Source organism: Durio zibethinus, chromosome 27 (assembly GCF_047325235.1).
Source record: "Durio zibethinus cultivar Kanyao isolate XHJ-2024 chromosome 27, ASM4732523v1, whole genome shotgun sequence".
Taxonomy (NCBI): domain Eukaryota; kingdom Viridiplantae; phylum Streptophyta; class Magnoliopsida; order Malvales; family Malvaceae; genus Durio; species Durio zibethinus.
In genome coordinates this window covers 3852147-3873519 of record NC_143188.1, presented here as the reverse complement: position 1 = coordinate 3873519, position 21373 = coordinate 3852147, and the positions used below count along the sequence as shown (strand labels likewise).

At 30.2% G+C, this 21373-nt stretch overlaps 2 protein-coding genes across 4 annotated transcripts; both read right to left on the bottom strand.

Annotated features, from left to right (window-relative positions):
• Positions 1-67: 67 nt before the first annotated feature.
• LOC111279588 (protein WVD2-like 3) lies at positions 68-4816 on the bottom strand. 2 transcript variants are annotated; one of them, XM_022866542.2, is made up of 8 exons: positions 4703-4816; positions 3447-3510; positions 2342-2897; positions 1775-1860; positions 1278-1371; positions 1094-1165; positions 818-928; positions 68-644 (listed from the first exon to the last, which is right to left on the bottom strand). In XM_022866542.2, the coding sequence occupies exons 3-8, from the start codon at positions 2891-2893 to the stop codon at positions 387-389; spliced, it is 1173 nt and encodes a 390-aa protein (XP_022722277.1). In that variant the 5' UTR covers positions 2894-2897; positions 3447-3510; positions 4703-4816; the 3' UTR covers positions 68-386. The 2 variants fall into 2 exon arrangements, with proteins under 2 accessions (XP_022722277.1, XP_022722275.1); XM_022866540.2 differs by lacking the exon at positions 3447-3510.
• A 10028-nt stretch (positions 4817-14844) lies between these two features.
• On the bottom strand, positions 14845-19280 carry LOC111280126 (ureidoglycolate hydrolase-like). Of its 2 annotated transcripts, XM_022867296.2 has the most exons (12): positions 18953-19280; positions 18763-18848; positions 18307-18381; positions 17852-17980; positions 17548-17634; positions 17156-17358; positions 16972-17074; positions 16635-16726; positions 16435-16497; positions 15945-16185; positions 15354-15394; positions 14845-15071 (listed from the first exon to the last, which is right to left on the bottom strand). In XM_022867296.2, the coding sequence occupies exons 1-12, from the start codon at positions 19154-19156 to the stop codon at positions 14974-14976; spliced, it is 1422 nt and encodes a 473-aa protein (XP_022723031.2). In that variant the 5' UTR covers positions 19157-19280; the 3' UTR covers positions 14845-14973. The 2 variants fall into 2 exon arrangements, with proteins under 2 accessions (XP_022723031.2, XP_089612738.1); XM_089756612.1 differs by lacking the exon at positions 15354-15394 and having other exon boundaries at positions 18953-19206.
• Positions 19281-21373: the final 2093 nt, after the last annotated feature.

The window sequence follows — 21373 nt, the reverse complement described above, 5'->3', positions numbered from 1 at the left end:
CGTAAGAATGGAGAATTATACAGGAAGTAGTCTGTGCCTCCTTTACTCATGAGCTTAAAACAAAGAGTTGGAAATCCATGGTCAAATTTATTGAATTGTTCAAATAAGTGAAGCGGAGTCTCTTGACTTTGTTAAATATTACAACAAATCAGGGACTTTTTATATGTATGAAAAGATTATAACTTACAGAAATTTACACTTAATAAGAGTGCCAAAAAAGGAACAAGTCTTTGCAACTTAAAGGAAACAAAATACACATTCTTTAGAGCAGTCACAAGAAAACATGAGAATAAATCCTTTCCTCCTTTTAAATTAGAGAACGCACCAGAAACTCAAGACAGGAAATCAATGTCTGAGTCAGTGTGGCCATTTGCCTTTTGTGGAGCTCATTCACTCATCTCTTGCACTTTCATGGATTTATCTTTGAATTTCAAAGGAGCTTGGCCGTTCAGGATATTGTTCTGATTCTTTTTGTTTGCAGAACCAAATGTGATGGCAATAGTGTCTTCTCTTTGACTACCCAAAGAGTGATGATTTCCGTGTTGAGAAGCGCCTTTAACTATCTCTCTTTGACTTGAACTGACTTCATTACTAAGGCTCTTCCTCCGACCTAGCTTTGGAGACTTTGCACGAGTTGGTGGCATCTGGCATCCATACAAATAGCATATCAAATTTTAACCAAACATGCAGAGAAGATGCAAAATAACTTACCAAAAATGAATCAGACACTTATTGTTTCTGATATCTGTTTAATAGTAAATTAGCTGTTTGACCAGGCTCAATGACATTAAAGATTAATAAAAATCTGCACTACTACCTTTTTCAGCTCAACTTTTGGTGGTGGTCCTTCATGGTAGAAGCTTGGCATTGGGCTTGCCTTGAATGTCAAACTCTTTCTGAATTGCTTGATGGCTGCCTCCCTTTCTTCCTTGAAAATTTTTTGAAGTTTTTATCAAGAAAGAAGCAAAGAGGAAATAACAGAATTACCAGTCTTGGGTTATTTTTTAATTATAATTATCTGCCTCAGATGGTAAAACTGAACTGGTAGACATAAGAGAGAGAGAGATGTAGGCAGCATGGTTAGTTTTTGCACCTTAGTTCTGTCTTCAATTTGGGTTTTCTCAGCCTCCAGAGCTTGGTTTTTCTCCTCTAGTTTTGAATAGAACTACAAGAAAACAACAAAGTGAGACAAGGATTTGTGTTTCAGATTTTGAAGATGCAGTTCGGATACTTAAGTCAAGGCAGATGCACAGAGCGTATTTAAGTTGAGGAAATACCTCCTTCCTCTTCTCTGCACGTTCAGAACATCTAAATGTGGGAGCGAACCCAACAGTTTTCTTGTGCTTGGCAGTCTGCGAAGAGACCACAGAGCTTTGTACATAAAGGGACAACATCAGTGATTTGTGGACAGAGAGATGATCTCATGCTTTGCCATTGGCATGCAGTGTCTGTGTCCCGGAACACGGGAATATGGCATGCAATCAAAATGCATTTTTAGAATTTTATAATGATAAAAATTTGCCTTTTACTATGGTTTAGTGCTCATAATTTGACAAGATATTTTGACAATTGAGCAAATTTTCTCACAATTACAAGGGCAACATTTATGGACATTTTAGAAGATAATATCAAGCATTCAAGATACCACCTTTTTAAACAGAGTAAAACCCTATATATCAATTCGAACAGAAGAAGAGAGTATCAAAGATGTATAACAGCAAGCAAGTGTAAAAAAGGCACAATTGAACTTAAAATTCAGGTAGAACAGGGATACGTAGAAGTAACAGAACAAGATTCATCATCATCAGGATGCTTCTTGTTATTAGGTTGCAGTGGCTTCCTCAAGATCAATTGCGGCTGCTGAAAAACATATAGAGACTTCATGAGCAGCTATAAGGGGGAGAAAACAAAGAAACGAAATTTCTAAGCCTGTAGTTGATCAATTCTATGATAAACTTCTGAGTGCTTATTCCTTATTGGAGTTAAAATTTCCATTTCTGAAATTCTAATTAAAAAAAAATGTACAAGCTATTAATTGTGGCACAATGTGATTCCTTCAGGTTTTCATTAGGAGCATTTACCCAGAAATGATGTCAAAATAAATCAACATTCCAGAGAAAGAAAAGTTTGCTACTATTATCAATTAATATAGTTGCTATCAATTTATACAACTTCTAACACATATAAAACTTGATGAAGGCCTGTGCTTTGTACAATCACATTTGCTTAAGTACAACTTATTACTAGCAGTTGCAGGGACTATGGAGTTTAAAGAAAGAGAACAGATGGCCAACAGTGAAGTACAACAACCAACAGAGAAAATCATGATAAGGAAAGTTACCTTATTCTGTTTTGTCGTGTTTGGATGATGTGCACCATTTGTGTTAGAGGATTTGTTCATGCCAGTTCCAGCATCAGGTTCAGCCACTGCAGGACGAGTTACACATGAAGCACGCTTTTCAGTTGCAAGGGCAAATGGCTGTGGAACAGTGCGCTTCATTCGAACATTTGTTGCAGAAAGTTTTGATACATGCTGGGATCCTCTTGATTTATTATTCTTTGTTTTGGCTGTTTCTTGTTTGACCTTATCCTTAGGCAGGCCAGCCTGAAGATTGGAGCTTAACATGCTCTGCTCTTCATTACTGTTCCCAACATGACTTAGTTCAGATTTCTCAACTGAGTTTTCGATAGCACATTCCTTAACGTTGTATTCTTTTGCGTCAGTGCCTTCTTCTGTACCTTGGAGCTCAGGATCCCCATTCACATATGACTGCATGGCATTGTGATGACTGTGAAATGGTTCATTATTTGAATCTTGTGAAACACCATTTAAGTAAACTATTACACAATCTAATTCCTTGTCTGTGCAGATGTCTGTAACTTCTACTCCCATTGAACTGCAGATATTAATTGGAACATCCATATTGCCATCAGTAGCTTCATTTTGATTTTAATTTACATAAAACCATCAACAAGTTTAATCATATTAGTTTGATTGAAATCATGGTATCTCAAAGCAATCAATCAATCATATTAGATGCGGTGGGTACATTTGCTTCTAGAAAGATTTATCTCATTCTAGAGATCCCCCAATTGAAAACTGAACAGAAAGAACAGTATAGATTTTATAGAACCCAGATACAATAGCTATAACATAATTTCTTCAATTGCAATTCACAAGGCACATAAAGAGAATATGAGATATGAATAACAGGATAAAAGAGAAAACATTAAGTCCTGCACTCTGACAGGACTTTTTCAACTATACTTATTCATAAAAACTCCTAAGCACACTCCAATACAACCAATGGCTTCCCCTCTTCCACAAACTAAGCTCAATTACAGCAGGAGTGAAACTAATCACTGAAAAGGAATTAAAGAACTCTTCTGGTGGAAGATGAATAGATAATGGAGTAGTTGCAATTACCAAAGATAATAGAAAATACCTTTTTTTGAAAAAAGAAAATAAAAAATAATGGCTACGCCTGCCTGGAAAGATATCTTCGATTTCTTTAAGAAAAAGAAGCCACAAACAGAATCATTAGCATCTTAAATCATGGAATTATCAAAGGACATAGAAGGAAGTACCTAATTAAGAATAGAAGTGGGATATTAATCAAGAGGAAATGGCTTGCCAAGTCCATAATTATGATAACTGTCCAATTAACCAACTCAATCACACACACACACCAAAAAAAAAAAGAGCAGGTCAAAAGCCATACCACCCCCCCCCCCCCCCCCAAAAAAAAAAGGCAAAAAGAATACAGAACTTGGTTTTGACAGGGCAATGGGATGTTCCTATCATTTAAATTTAGAATCAAGGGAAATTCAAAAAATTTCAGAATTGATTCCAAAATCAACATTATTCACCTAAAGACTGTAATACCTAATCATAAATTTTACTAATGAAAAATGATACACCCAAAAAATAGAAAATTTGTGTTTGAACTGATATACCATCTAGTTAAAACACAGATATGCACTCCAAGGCCTCACAATCAGATTAAACAATTCAAAAAAGACTACAAAAAGATAATAATACCAGCAATGGTTACAGACCCTCCATTTGGTTCCTCAAAAATCATGAGAAACAGAATCTGAAATGTAATGTATAATAAAATCTGCTTTCAAAGAACAATCCAAAATCTTTTTTGTACAAAGGAGGCTGCAGCATGGGATACATCAACTGGGTTGGCTACATGAACAAACTAACTTAAGCTCCGCGTACACAATCCAAAATTTCAACTCAACCAAACTCACATTAAAAAAAATTCAATTGTTCTCACATCACAGCTATTAAAATTCAAATCCAACACTAACCCAACATTTGTTAGCTATCAAAAGCAACCAAAACAGGAAAAAAAAACAAACTTTAGGATTTTGTAAATGTTGGTTTTACTTTCATTTCTATACCAAGTACAAAGCAAAGTGCAGACACTAACACCCAAAAAAAAACCAAAAACAACAACAACCATTTTCAAAAAACTAGGAAAGAAATGAAATCCAAGTTCAGATCAAACAAAGAAACAAAAAAGAAAAAAGGGATATCTTGTATTTCAAAGGGTGACATTCAAAGACAAAGATTTGAACTTTAAAACTCACATTTTTCACGTGCATGAAATTCAAGAAGAAGAAGAAGAAGAGACGATAAGTTTTGAAGAGCGGTAAAGGAAGTGAGGGGCAAGCGTGGTAAATTACTTACATTTTTTGGTCCGATCTAATGAACAAATGAAGTCTCTTTGTTTTGCCTTATCGAGCTTTGTCTTCTGTCTTTCTGTGTTATCCGGTAGTCCTGTGCTCTGCTTAGAATGTTTCTGTTACTTCATTGTTTTTTTCTTGATATATATGTAAGCTGGTTCGTCGGTGTTAACGGTGTTGCTTAACGCCGTTATCTGATTTTTTTTTCTTTGTTTAATAAAAAAAAAAAAAGAAAGAAAGAAAAGGATGGATTTGATACTGGAATACTGGAATCCCTTCAAAAGGATACTTCCCTTAATTTTGGCTTTTTATTTTGGCTGCCTTTTTTATTTTTTGGGGTATTAAATCAATACTTTTTTTAATTTAAGTACAAAAATTTTAATTAATTCATTTAGAAACTTTATTAGCTAGCCTACCTATTTAGATGGGGAGCATATTAATTATAGTATAATTAATTAATTGTAATTTTGAAATACATAAAATTCATCAAAATTTTATATGAAACATGTATTTATAAGTGTAAATTTTTAAATAATTTTTATTATGATTAAATAATTATAAGATTAAAAAAAGAAAATGAGATTGGTAAACAATTCATGCCTTTCACAATATGTTGCAAAATATAGTAGTAATTGAATTATTTTTGTCTATATAATTATATATGTGTATGATTTGATTCGTATAATTATTTTTAAAAAATAATATTTAATAAATTTAAAATTTAAATTTTAATATTCATAATTATTTCTTTTATCTCTAAATTGCACACGTTTTTTCAGTTATAAAATGTAAAACGATACTCTATTTCAAAAATTTCGAGACTTAACAAGAATTGGTTAAGAAAAATGTAAATAAATATAAGATTGGTAGAATATAATTTTATTAAGGTGTGAACAGTTGAGCAATCAATTTTAAGGATCAAATCTAATTAATTTACTAACGCTTATTGATCGTGGTAAGAAACTCAATTTTTTTTTAAATAAAATTTTAATTTTAAATCTTATAAATGAAAAAAATAAACTTAAAAAAACTTATCTCTTCTTATGGGGTCTAATTCGATCTAACTTGATTTTAAATTAATTAAAACTCAAAATAATTATTAGACACCAGACATTAAACAAAAAAAAAATCTAATTAATTTAATTAAATAAGAATGACATACAAAAATGAAAGTTTTCTCGATGTTTAATTACCATGAATGTTCAACTATTTATGAAACCATTGATTGGAATAATAAGCTGAAGGATTATTCCATTAATTCTATACATATAATTGTAAGGCATCAAATTTGCAAATGTTGGAGAACTTAAAATAGGAAATGCAATTTTTCAAAAAAAAAAAAAAAGTCACTGAAAATATCAAAACCAACAAAAGTGGAGAGAAAAAAGAATATTTATAAAGGAAATAATTCTTTTCAAGTGTAATCAGTTAATCTATGAGTAATTTTTTAACTTTTTTTTTAATATTAATACCGTATTTGAAAAAAAAAATGTAAAAGAAATATAATTATTTTTTTAATCCATTTATGAAATTAAAAATTACATTATCGATTTATATAAAAACAAACACTTTTAGCAAATTAGTTGGAAAGTTTAATAGCTATAAACACAATAGAGTTGTTGGGTTTGTCCAAAAAATGTTCATTATCTTAAACAAAAAGTTATGGAAGAGAAGATGTTCCATCCAAATTAAATAATTGTTGTGAAGATGTTCCCATCTTTGATTATTCCTCCTTAACCCTTTTGATAAAGTTCTAACACCCTCTAATTAATTTGATACTCATCCCTTTGGCATGCAGGTCCCAATTTGACCCAAAACCCTACAAGATTGGTAAATAAGGAGAGCCTTTTGCTTGGGCACCAAAATTTGTTCCATTTCTCTACTTGTTTCAACCCCATCAATATTTATCTTTCATTGCATGAAAATTTTCTCATTTCTTCATGCAAATAAAAAAAAAAAAAAGAAGGAAAGTTTATGAGATTTTTTTGCAGCCAATCTGCAGACAAATTTGATATGTTTTATGAAAACTTCTTTTGGCTTGACTTGTTATAGAGGTTAGTCAGTTCATATTCAGAAGAAATGACTTGTTCAATCACATGCAAAAATTTGCAATTAAGCTTCAAGTTATGTTGCTAAATTTGTGAGTACAATATGATTTTTCATGTGAACCATTTTTTCTCAAATATGAATGGATTCATAAAGTTAATTAAAGTATATATTTTTTAATTTAAAACAAAAGAAGTTACCCACTTGATATATCCTTATTCTTTTTTTCAAAAATTATCATAATTAGGGATATAAGAAGAGATTACAATTGTTTAAATTTTGAATCTCAAACACGTTAAATTGTTAACTTTTAAGGGTGATTGTATGACTAACTAAATCAAACCCCATACTTTGATATACTCGTATTTTAAGAATTTACACTTGTTTTAAAAATCTTAAAGAATTTATTGATGTTGAGATTTAGAAAATTTTACTTATGTGCCAGAAACATGCAATTTGATATTCAAAAGCATACCCTAAATTTGTGGGGGTTTTTAAATAAGACTATAAAAGAAATGGGAATTTCACATTTGAATTGTTTGTTAACAAACTTTGGGTGTGGAGCATAGTTTTCCATACAACTGGTAGGCTAAAAGCTCTTTTGGTTGTTACATGCAATATTTGATTTCTAGGTATGTTGTTGGTGAAGACTACGGAGGAGACTACTTTGTCATTTCCTTTTACATGATTATGTCTACCAAAATCCTAGGTGGGTTCGTTTATTTGCCGCTTCTGATCCTTACTTGATGCTTACATATTTACACCAATTTTATTTCATATGTAGCCCAACTTCCAATTTTTTGCATTGAAAAGCTTCCTCCATCTACCAAACCTGAAAAACATGTATGAAAATTTTCATTCTCAGCTTAATTAAAATATTAGTTATCATCCAAAACATGTATTTTTTACTCTAAAATCAAATTAAGTCATTGATTATAACATTCAAATTATGAAACCGATCTTATTATTTTAGAGAAAATTTAGTTTTGAGTTTTGAAATACGATTTTATAAAACTAGTGATTTTGTATCTTGATTTAAGACGATTATTTATCAAAAAATTGTTTTAAGCTATTTTTTATTTGAAAAGATAGAATCTGAATCTTACTCTTTGAAAAACAAAAACACAATCATTGAATCAAATCCTCAAATACTTCATTTTAGTCATTGATTTCTAAAATTTTTGGTAGTTCAAAAGAGTACATCAATGTATTATCCATTAAGAGGTTAAGTTTGATATTAAGAGGGGAAATTAGGGGCAATTACATGTAAGTAAAGATAATGGAAGCAGATATGGTGGACAGGGTAAGGGCAAGGGAGAGCATTGGTGAGCTGTGAAGCTATGACTTTAGGTGGAGAGAGGGTGGAAGAATAAAAGAGAAGTGAGTGTAGTAAAAGGAATAGGGTGCCATTTAAGGCATAAAAATAGAGCAATGATAAAGTGGGAGCAAGATACCCCTTTCAATCTTAATTTTCAAGTCAATGATTTTATCATATTTAAGGGTCCTACTACATCCTAGATTTGTACATGCCAACGGCCATGATTGATGAACATCACCTCTATAATCATCCACTCTTTCCCAATTAAATTATTACTTGATTTAGAGGTGGCAATTGGATAATCAAATCGGTCATTCTTCATCGAATCATTTTATGTTTAAAAAAATTCACTTTATTTTAATATATGAGTCATTTTAGATTAAATCATTTTGAATTTGAATTAAATTAGACTTGGGTTAAACAGATTTGGATTATTAACTTTTTTTAATCAAATCAAATTTAATCAAATTTCAAATGAATTTTTGGATTCAATCAATTTTATTAACTCTAGTTCCATCGCATTCTAATGATTTATATATTTTATTCGAAAATTGAATTCAAATCTCTCATTTTATTTTAAAAAATATTATCTCGATTAAAAACTTAAAAAGAGCAAAAGTATAACAAAAGTAAACACAAAATTGTTTCATTTTTTTCCTCAACTATGTAATTAGCACAAAATTAATAAAAAAAATCTTCTTCTTTATAATCTTTTATTCACAATGAAATTTTATTTGAAATCATGAATGACATGAAAATTTAATAAAATCAACTAATCATAATCATGTTTTAAGTGAAATTTTTGCAAATAAAGTGCTTTATTGTAGTTTTTTCCCTTTCTATTTATAAAATGGGTTCAGATTGCACATTTGAATTATTTGAATTTTTTATTGTTCATTACATGAGATGATGCTTAATCATTGGATAAATTCCACTCAAGTCATTGAGTTTCGAATATAATTTAATACAAATTCATTAGTTTAAAAAATGAGCTATTCACCCCAAAGTTTTTAATTTCACAACATAATTAGATTTTTCATGTTAAAAATCACATTTGAACACCATTTTACCTTTAAAAAAATCACTATCGCCAAATACTCATATAAAGTAATATTTAATAATAAAATTTTTTTTCTTAAAATATATCAATTTTATAATAAAAAAATTTAGATATAACATATAAAAACAAAACTTATAATTATAATGCCAATATGTAAATATATGTATAATAAAATAAATATATTAAGCATGTATTATTGTTTTTGACATGTAACAACTGAAAAAAAAGAACATGAATATGAAAAAAAATTGGTTGAAAACAAACAAAAGAAAATAATCACAATTTATTTATCAATTTGGTTTTAGTTATTATAATACTCATAGATATGTTAAAATTAAATTTATATGCTTGTGAAAATATAGTGTTGACAAACTTATTCATTTTAAATTAAAAATTATTTATAATAAGTAAACTCAAATTAAAAAGTTGTAATGTTTAAATGCAAATAATTTTTGTTACTATATGTTCAATAGATATATAAAATAAAGAATAACATTTATAAATTCAATTGCTTGACAAATTGAAATAAGTTGTTCAATTTTTAAACTAATGGATTTATATTGAATTATGCTCAAAATTGAAAACTTAGGTGGAATTTACTCTTAACCCTTTTAATACAAGAGATATCACTGTTGCAATTATCTCATATTATGGATTAACACAGTCAATTAATCTCGACTTAAGTCAATTAACGTTAAATTATAAGTAATTATAGTGGTACCATGTTGTGGCATACCTGATTATGTAATATAATTTTAGTTAAGTATGATATTGATTTAATTATGTATTTAAACTTATAATGGATGAGTCAATTTTGATTAACATGTCGGTGGAGGTTTTTGTGCTCACTTCTCTCTCTCTCTCTCTCTCTATATATATATATATGAGCCATGGTCATTGGGTTTCATAACTTTAGTTTATGAAAACTTAAAACAATTCTCTCATTCTTCTTTTGTGTAGGTCATCATTTGGAACCCAAGAGGTGACATCGAGAAACATGGGATAGAAACATCAATTATGTGGATATTGGTTTAGTGGGATTGAGCTCTCTTCTGCGCATCTAGATTAGTTTTAATTTTAGTTATAAATTATGTAAGTGATTTGATGAGGTTTTCGGTAAATCCAACTAACTCCTTATGTTTAGCTTTTCTTTTATTTTATTTGGTTGAATGAATATAATATATAGAGCTAAAAAGTCTATACATCATTGTTCAAATTTGTTGCGAGATTGTGAAAATATAATTTTTCATGAATTCATTAAATCAAATGTAAATAAACTTATTTGAATTAGTTCAAAAATAAAATGTACTAAACAAACCTAAAAACTCTTTTACCACTAAAAAAACTATTAGATGTTTAATTTATTCACTTTGAAAAAAGTTTGTGTAAATATATATAGTTTGGAAATAATGAAATTTGAGATATGGGTTTAACTACATTTGAGATCTTTTTCGCAAAAAAAAAAAAAAAAAAAGTAACATTTGATATATATTTTCTTTTCTTTTGTTTTCTTTTTACTTACCAAAAGAAAAATATCTCTCATGGTATGCTATTAAATATTAATGGTGAATTCTTAAGCATTATTCAACCAATTTTTCATTTGACTTAATAAAAACTTTGAAACAAAATAAAAATAAACCTTTCTTGCAAGTAAATAGAGAAGTTCATTTTGCCTAATTAATAAGCAAAGATGTATCTTTGCAATCCAAGTAGTGGCAAAAGCTTTGGATTAATCTTTTTGTAAATGTTTGTGTATATAGATATACAGCTCATATTTGAAAGGACAAAAATAGAGTTGTAACATTTAATAAATTCAAAATTAAAATCTCAATATTTATAATTTTTTTATTTATAAGCAATGGTTTCTTTATATATATATATATATATATATATATATATATATATATATATATAACCTAAAAGTGGATAAAACAAGGTAATTGACATCACCTAAGGTCAAATATGAAAGTGACATTTTACCACTGTGAAAATGGTAATATACATGATCATTTAGGGTTTTTTCTTTTTTTTTTGGCATTTGATAATATTTTAAAGATTATTACAGTAATTTAATTATTATGGTGATAAAATCATCAATGCTTTTAAATATTATATTTTATATAATATTATAAATTATTTGTATTTTTAAAATCATTATGTTTGCTATTAGATAAAAAATAAATTTTATAGTACATAATATTCAAAATAACCTTGCAAAAAAGTAAAATATTTAATACTTATTAAATCAATAATTTATAAAATAATTAAATGTTATTTTATAAAAAATTTACAAAATTTAAATCAATTTTGATAAAAATAATTTTTAAAAAATTATTAAATAAATTCATTATCTTTTTTTAATCAATATAAATTTATAACATAAAACTTTTTTAAAATAAGTGATTAAAAAATCAATATTATTTTAAATTTTTAGTGGCCAGCTTTTTGGAATAGTGTTAACTATATTTTTTGTGTGGATGAATTAGTTATAAAATGTGTAAATCAAATTTGACTGATGTAATTTTGTTTATTATTATTGTTATTATTATTATTATTATTATTAATTTTTAAAAAAGAAATAAAATAAAAAAATATGTTGGTTTCAACTCTGGCAGTTGAAATCAAGTTGTCAGAGTGATATTTTCTCCTTGACACTACTTAATTTGACAACATAAAATCCAATAACCAAAAGTCACTGAACAGATCTATAAAATTTTTCACAAAAGAGATCCTAAGAGATTTGAGATTTGATTCTCAAAAGCTTTATAAATAGAGCTAATCTCTGAAAAAAAAAAAAAAAAAGAAAGGAAAAACATTGGAAGGGAATATTGTCAAAAAAAATAATAATAATCATAGTCCACTTTAAAAGAGGAACCAACTGCAAACAAAATAAAAAGAAATTTTCAAAAAAAGCACCAAAAATGAAATCATCGATTTAAGAGGTCTAAATTTTTTTTAAAAAAAAATTTGGGCTTGAAAAAGTATTTAGAAAATAAAAAAGGATCAGTTTAAAACTTTTTGAAAATTTTTAGAAAATTTTTTGAGTCACTAGATTCTAAAAAGGTTTGAATTTTTTGACGATCGGAATATAGAAAAGTGATTGAAATCTAGATAGGGTTTGAATTTTCTACATTGGTTGAAGTTTTTTACCATCAATGCATGGTAGCAAACTGGTCAAAAACTAACTCCACGGCTGCCACCAGAAGAGGTTGGGTCTTTTAGAGATAAAGGCTCTAGGGTAAAGAGAGAGTGGGGAAAGAAAAAAAAAACTGAATCAGGCCTTTTATAGAGACTCAAAAACGATTTATTTTAAGTGTCTAACTTGCACTTGACTTGTGTAAGATCCACGCGTCGACCTGCGCACCAACTTAACTCATTTCACAGGTTTTTTTTTTTAATTTTGATTTTATTTTATTTATTTTGTGTTGATTTTTATGTTTATCTTTTATGATATTATTGTTATTGTTATTATTATTATTTTATATTATTATTAGTAATAATTCTTTTAGAAATAAAAAAATAAAAAAAAAATAAAAACTAAAATAAAATAAGGACCTAAATAACATAATATGCAAAAAAAAAAAAAATTATTTAAGAAAAATAAAATTTTATTACAAGCAAAAATATTATTTAAATTTCATCAAAGTGTTGGGATAATTTAAAAAATAATTTTGCTAAAAAAATAATAAAATAATAAATAATAAACAAAATAAAAAATGATAAATTATTTAAATAAATCTTTTAAATGTAATTTTTAGATAAAACTAAAATAATTTAGTTTTCTTTAATTGTTGCAAGTAAAAATAATTTTTCGGATTTCACCATAAAGTTGGGATAATTCAAAATTATGTTTACTAAAACAAAGATTGATTTAAACAATGTAAAATAATAAGATAAAAAAATAAAAAAAATTTGATATTTTGAATATTTTTTTAAAAAATAAAAAATTGAAAAAGTTCGATTTTCTTTAATACAAGTAAGATATTAATATTTAGATTTCACTGGTGAGTTGGAATAATCTAAATATTTTATAATAAAAATAATTAAATAATTAATAATAAATAATTTTAAAATAATCCAAATAAAGATTAATTAATTAATTAATTTCCTTAACTATAAAAATAGTGATTTTTATTAAGGATCTTGTTAAAAAGTTGAAATGATCCTAAAACTTATTCAAAATTTTTACGATTTTATCAAAAAATTAAGATAATTTTAAAATTTGTTTAATAAATTTTGAGAACTCACTAAAGAGTCGAAATGTTTCTAAAATTTTTTTAAAAATAAATAAATAAAATATCTTATGATGAGATTTCGAGAATTTTATAAATAGTTAATTTTCTCAAAATATTTTTTAAATAGTGATTTTCTATAAATTCTACCAAAGTTTTAGAGAATTTATAAAATACGAAATAATAATAATGTTAATTTCACAACAAAGAAATATTTTTTTGAATAAATTTTAAGAAATTAAATTTAAATAAAAAAAATTGTATTATTAAAATTATAAGATTATATATGTTTAATTAGTATCATTCTTTAAACGAGCAATGTAAAAGTACTAATGTTTTTTTCACTCATAATCATACTCTTAGACTTAATCTTGATTTCGTAAACTTAAATTTCTTTTAGTAAATCTTAATTAATTTTAATATTTTTATTAAAAAATTGATATTTTGGATGACCAATCACATCCTATAAAAAAATTGATGGCAACTCTAAAAATTTTCACCAAATTTAATAATCGAATCCTTCAGACAAAAAATTGTTATGACAAAATAATATTAAAAATTACTTTCTCATAACGATAAAACTACTTTTAGTTGAGAATCAAATTATTTCTGATCTTATAAACCCAATAATTTAAAATCACCAAAAATTTTAAATTATTATCGAATAAAATAATATAATTATTAAATGAAGATCATTGCGATTTTTAAATAAATCACCTCATTAGTGTTCAATTCAACTTGAAATGTTAAAAATCAAATAATATCAACTTGAAATGTTGGAGATGGAAGTTCTGTAAATTTACCGTTTGGCTTAACTATGATTAATTTGGTCACTCTTTAAAATTTTATCATCTTCGTCAGTGTTAAATTTTCAGTCTTGAGCCCAAATCATAAATGAACACCTGTCAGTTCTTCATCGGAGTCTACTCCCCATAAAATCCCCCTCCCAATCCCAGATCACATTTCACAAAGCAATTTTCTCTCCTCAACTGAATAACCAACTTTGCCCGCCATTTTCACGAGAGAGAGAGAGAGAGAGAGAGAGAGAAACGAGTTGAATCAATGGAGTCAAATGCAGCAGTTGTTTCAGAGAGCCCTAAATCAAAAAAGAAGCCAACAACGAGTAGATCATCATCGGCAGTTATTATTGATGTAATTGCTGTACTGATCATCACGGCAAGGTTGCTTCTATCACTTCTGCAAAAACTGGGTCATCCCAAGAGATCACGGAGAAGAACAAGTTTATCCCAGACCCCCAAATGCCAAATATTGTCATAAATGTCAAAGCAATGTTGGAGGCTTGGAGTTGTCGAAACACTTGGGTGGAGCTGTGGTGGAACAGGACGATTAGTTTCTATATTGTAGGAGCATATGAAGCCAACATTTTAAGCATACAGCCCTTCTAAGACTTGGAGTTCCACATCTTGGAAATTGGATTCTCTATCATGATACAAAGTTCCATAATTTTGAAATAAAATGCTACCATGCAATTATTCATGACAAAGTTTTTTATTGAAAATATAGGCAGAAAGTCACGGAGGCACAGATGGGTGGATAATTCAGCATTAATCTGTATCAATATTCTGAGCAGCTAGTTTAGAAAAATTATATACAACACATCAGCGCGAGGACAACTTGGCTAGGGTCAGCGCTAACACCTTGACCCCATTTGCTATATCCTGAGTGGAAGCATATTCTTCAGGCTTATGGCTGTATCCTGCAAAAGCAATAGATTCAATATATTTTAGCTTGTTTTGATGATCATAAGTACAAAAGTTGCTAGTTTGCCTAGCTACGGTTTCTCATATTGGTTCTTTCTGAAATACAGAGTGGCAATAGATGAGGAGCATGCTTCCTTGGGCACGTAATTTAAAAGCAATGGTGACATAGAATTTGTTAATCAAATGAGATTCCTGGCATTCTGTGATAATGTAATTACAGTAAAATAAGTTGATTTAGAAGGATTGATAGAAAAAATGTAACAGAAATGAAATCTTGCCTTTGTAACATGGAATAAATATCATGCCCATAGGAGATATCCTGGAGGAATGTGAAATGCAAATATCAGCAACTATTTATGTTATATAATCATTATGATAATGATGATGAGAGTGAATTGTGAATCCTTTGACATGCTTAATTGTGTATTCATAGCAAATGTTCCTGTAGTGACTAACCCCTGAACCAGGCTTTTCACTTAAAATGAATGTTGACACTTAGGAAATGGATCCACAGTCAGGAGCTTTTCTTCTCTATGTGACAACCATGCATGTTTCCAACATAGGAGGAAGGGCAGAATCATGACAATTCCAGCACCTTTCCGGGAGAACATGCATCCCCCATAGCCATCTGAAGATAGTATAATCTAGCAAAGTTCAGTAGGCCTAGTATTCTCTACAATTCAATATCTTGGGATGCTAGAGTCAAGCATTCACTCTTCAGTAATTATCCTAAAATTTATAATCTAAAAGATATGGAAACTGCATAGTTTTATATACCCCCTATTCTTCTGCATTTCATAAGTTACAAATCTGAAGGATTGAGGGACCTCATCTTCAGCCCTGTGCAACAATAGTTCTACCTCCCTTACCTTGCCATAAACAGTGAATCATGGTAAGCTCTGCTAATCATAAACTTTTGCATTAGGTTCAGCTCTTTCGATGCAGCTTCCATTGCTTCAATTATTGATTTGTCAGAAAGGGCTGGCGGGTCCTGATTTATGATCTTGAATTCTGATAGGTTGACCTTTCGCTTGCTGGCAATTGCAATTGCAGATTGCTGGATTTTCTCAATAACAACATTTCTTCTCTTTTCATCAATATCTCGTGTGTCTACCAAAAAGACAAGTAATAAGAAAAGAAAACACATCAGATTATCCAAGGGCAAGGTCAGACCTCATACATGTGAAGTAGTAATACAAATTTAAGAAAATAATGGTTCTATCTTTTTGGGAGTAAGCTTTCTTGATTTGGATTAGGTTCAGAGGAACAACTAATGAATTGAACTGAAAACCTATGAGACTAAAGATTCTCAGGGTAAACTTGTTCTCTTGGAAGAATACTCGCTGACATGATACATACCAATTTCAAGGTGTGATTTACTAGGGATGCTGTTGATTGCTCCTGGGTGCAGCTCTAAAATCCCTGGGAAAACAGATATTATAAATTTATAAAAGGTCCAAAAAAATTTATTCAGATGAAATAGAGAAAGATTTAATTAGTGCAAAAGAACTTCGCATAGATAAAATGAGGAAACACAAAAATATTTTCTCTGGATTTACCTACTGTACCAACAGTATCAACTGATCCAGATTCCAATACATGTTTCTCAACAGCTAGCGCTAACTCAGCAGCTGCCAGTCCTGCATCATTTCTGCACTTCATAATACATTTACAGATTATGGATCTTTTCGACTTAATAAGCATGCTAGAAAAAGTATAACAAGGATGATCTAACACACAATCCAAATCTAAACCAAATTACTCTAACGCATGCATATAAATATATATGAAATATGAATGAACGATTGGCATCAATGAAAGCAGCATAAGTTGGCGTTAGTGTTATTAACTCTGAAGCATTGAGGAAAGAAGAATGTTGTTATTGATAATATTGACCTGTTTGGCATCAAGACTGCACCTGCATGGCCACCATTGCCTTCAAAATCTACTTTGATACTTGCAGGGGCTGCAATGGCAGTTACTATACCAATAGATACACCTGAATTGAGGAATAATGTGGATTTGAGCATCGACAGATATCGCAAGAAAGAGACAGCAGTAACGGTCAAAAATGAGATACCTTCCTCCTCAAGAATGGGCCCTTGCTCTATATGCAATTCAACAAAAGCAGAGTAACTTCCTTCTTTTAGAAACACACTGGATAAGTCATCTTCATGTCTTGCATATCCTGCAGATCTTGCAGCATCTAAGAAGGATATGTTTTGGCCATCAACTGTTGTCTTCAAAGCTTTAGCAAGTGCTACACCACCTGCCAATAAGCGGCTGCATGTTGAAGAAACATATCAGAGACTTCAAACCAGAGTCAAGAACTTACACCCAGCTATGAGACATATGTTGAAGTTAATCTGTAAAAGTAACAGCTTAAATCTGAAAAAATGAGGTGACAGATGATTCAAACAGGAAAAAAAAAAAGAAAAAAACTGTGCATGGCTACTATTCGATCATGCTAACCTTCCCAAACAGCTGATCCCAAAGCGTGTTGGCTCTTCAGAAGTGAATAAAATTATCTCTAATGACCTTTTAGGTTTGAACCCAGACCTACAGAATTCCATTATCATGGACAAAAGTTTTAGCCACAATGCAATAAACTGGTAAAACAAAGATCTTAACAGAAAACATATACATTTATCAAAATAAAGATCTTTTCATTTTTGGTAAAAAATGAATAAAATATTTTTAAAAGCAACATTTGCATTAGCCATTAGGGATGAAGGATTTTATAGGTTCAATCTCACATTGGTGAAAAGTCACAAACCTCTTTAGTGCTTTAATGGCTTCTATTGCACCTAAAACACCAACAACACCATCATACTTTCCAGAGTACGGAATAGCATCTATGTGAGAACCTGTTGCCACTGCAGTGAGCTCTGTTTTATAGCCATCCCTACATGGCAAAAAGCATCTTAAGAATCAAAATGAAAGCAATGGAACATGTGATCCAAGAAAATGAAGGTCTTGTTATATTTGTAATATTTCAACTCATTATTATTTCCATGATGGGCTTTATCTTTATTAGTCCAGTTACGCTATGTTGATAATTTTGCACCACCCACCTGTTAACTTACAAGAATACCGATGCAATCCAATATGGGAAATAATCAAACATCAATCACTAAATTAAGCCGGTTTTGAATTCCCAGAAATAAATAATAACAAGAATAATCTTAATTACATGGGGGAAAATAGACAATCAATGAAGAACACACCTACCACCGACCAAAAATGTTACCAACGGCATCCTCTCTGACAGAAAGCCCAGCGAGTCCCAACAAATTTTTTATGTACCTGTACTTAAATATTGCAAAGAATTTACATGAAGACAAAGAAAAGATCTAAAAAAATGGATAAAATTGGAAGCATATACACATGGAAAAACATCGTGCCAAGCCCTATGCTCCTATTAACTTCATTGAACCTGAATTATATATACGACTCAACTAAACTAAGCCTTCACTCTTTCTTTTGGGCAAAAGAAAAAGATAACCCTTCATGACAAACGAATATGCCTAATCATCTCCTGCTAATTACAATTGCTCCTAAAACCATTCAGCAGCAGCAGCAGTAGTATCAACAAAATAAAAGGATTGAGTCTTATCAACAAAATAAAAGGATTGAGTCTTTTGATCAGAGGAAAAACTAAGAAATGAAATACAATCGTTACCTTACCTTCGAGCCAATACATCTTTGTCAGTGTAGAGAATCCTAGTAACTGATGGGGCAGGTGTATCCGAGAAAGCTGATAGCTCATCAATCTAAACAATCCCATTTCACAATATTAAACCCCATCACACAAAAAACCCATATTTAAAATCACTTCCTAGAGTCCAATAAAAACAGGTTGGGGGATTAGAAGTACCTGTTTCTGTAAAGTTTGAGCATCAACTGAAAGTGAGTTTGATGTAAAATGATGAGGTGGTTCATCAGCTGGGTACCCAGAGAAATCTTGCATGGTTTTGGTTGTTGGGTCCTCATCGTGTTGAGTTAAGATTGAAGGAGTGGAACAAAGGAAGAAGAGAAAGACAAGGGGTAGAGAATGCGAGTAAGAGAATCTCAAAGACATCTTTTTTCTTTCCTGGTTTTGGGAATTCTTTGGTGGTTATTAATGTGATTAGCTTATTATTATATTTAGGTGTTTAATTGGAGACACAGCTGCTCGTGAGATAAGTGCAAAACACCGGTAAGTCATTGATTCAATCGGATTAAAGTCGTTTTATTTGACAAAAAAAATTTTGAATTTAAATTTTATCAGTAATTATTTTTGTTATGATTATTTTAAATGTATTATTTATAATTATTTATATTAAATTATCAAATATGATATATTTTATTATAATTTAAAAAATTGAACAATTTATTTATCATAATTTTTTTTTATCAAAAAAAAAAGAAAAGATAAGTGCAAAATGCAAATCCGACGTTGGTGCTCTTTGTTGTTTTGTGTTAAGGAGATTGATTATGGGTTTCAACTTCCAACTTCGAAAATTTGTACGTGGGAAATGCTACGAATATTCAAGCAATTTTATCTTGCCTAGGTCTAATAATCTTATTATCAAAATTTAATAGCTTTTCACTTCAAATTATTCCAATTCCCAAACTTGTTCTTTTTTTTTTTTTGGATAAATTGTAATTTTTATTTACCAAATCTAGCGGAATTTCGAAACAATGTATAAAATTAAGTATATCAGACAACAGTCTAGTCTAACATTTCAACATTTAATGTTCATACTTCACACAATACTTTGTTTACTGAATCTGCGGCAATCTTGCTTGTCCCTTGTAGTCATACTTTAGTAGTGTCCTGTGTTCCATTAATCAATTGCATTATTGATTCTTCCATTTGTTTGAATATCCTCTGATTCCTATCCCTTCAAATCTAGTAAATGCATGCATTTCACGCCAACTTCAGTACAGTTGAGATCAATGCTTTCCCTCTTAATCTACTCACTACCTAGCGTAGTTCTGCTGTCCAACTCTTCTCTCTTCTGTCAATCTTAGACAAAAGTAGGATCCTTTTCCACACTTCTTTGGAGAAGTCACATCCAAAGAATACATGGTCCCTTGATTCAACCATTTTTACACAAACAGCATCTAATTTCAACCTCCATACCCCAAGCTCTCAATCTGTCTTTAGTTGGAAGCTAATTCAAAATTGTCATCCAGGAAATCAAGAATGCTTTGGTTGAAATTTGAACCAAATTAATCTATCCCACCCTACCTTCCATTGTTTAGTTATGATCTCATTCCAAACTACTGTAGCAGAGTAGCAATTCCGTGGAAAAGACCATACCTCAGTGCCATTCTCCATCTTGATGAATTTCAAGGCAATCTCTCGTAGTTGGAGTATTTTCCTCCAGCTCTGGCGACTGTTTTTCTAAGCTGGAATCCTCCCAATGCTTCTCCCCTTAAGCACATGAGCTTCCAGCCATGCAATCCATATTGATCCTACCTTGATGAAGATTGACCATACATGTTTTAATAAACAATGCCTATTCCATAATTTTAAATCTTTGAGGCCTAGCCTTCCTTCTGACTTAGGATAACAGATTGCCTTCCAACTGACTCTGGCCCCCCTTGCTGATCCATCTTTTCCTTTCCAGAAGAAGCTAGAGCATAATTTCTCAATCTTCTGCAACACATGCCTAGGAAGCATGAAATGCTTACACCAGTAGCTTTATATGCTGTCTAACACTGGCCAGATCAACCGCAATCTCCCTACATATAAAAGCTATCTTGCTGCCTAGCACTTGACCTTGGCTGTGATCTTATCTATCAGTGCCAAACCGACTTGCTCGGTAAGCCTTCTGGTGACCAATGGTATTCCAAAGAACCTAACAGGTAACACACAAATCTTGAATCCTAATGCTTGTTGTATTTCCTACAATTCTTCTCTACTAATTCCTGAATGAAACAACTCATTTTTTTTCACAGTTGATTTACAATTCAGACTTGGCATAATATGTTTACAGCACCTTCTTCACCCCCATAACAGAATCCAAAATGCCTCTTGCAAATATCAATAGGTCATTCTCAAAGTAAGGTGTGTCAAACTGATTCTCTTACATTTTGGGTGGTAGGAAAAAACGCCATACTTAGCAGCTGCATCTAGTAGCCTTGAGAGGACGTTTATTGCCAAGTCAAACAGATGAGGGAAGAGAGGATCTCTCTGCCTAATTCCTTTGGCTCTTTGAAATTAACCTACCAAGCCTCCATTGAGTGAAAGAGAAAAAAATGGGGTGACAATGGAGCTCTTCACCCAACTTATGAATTTTTCAAGTAA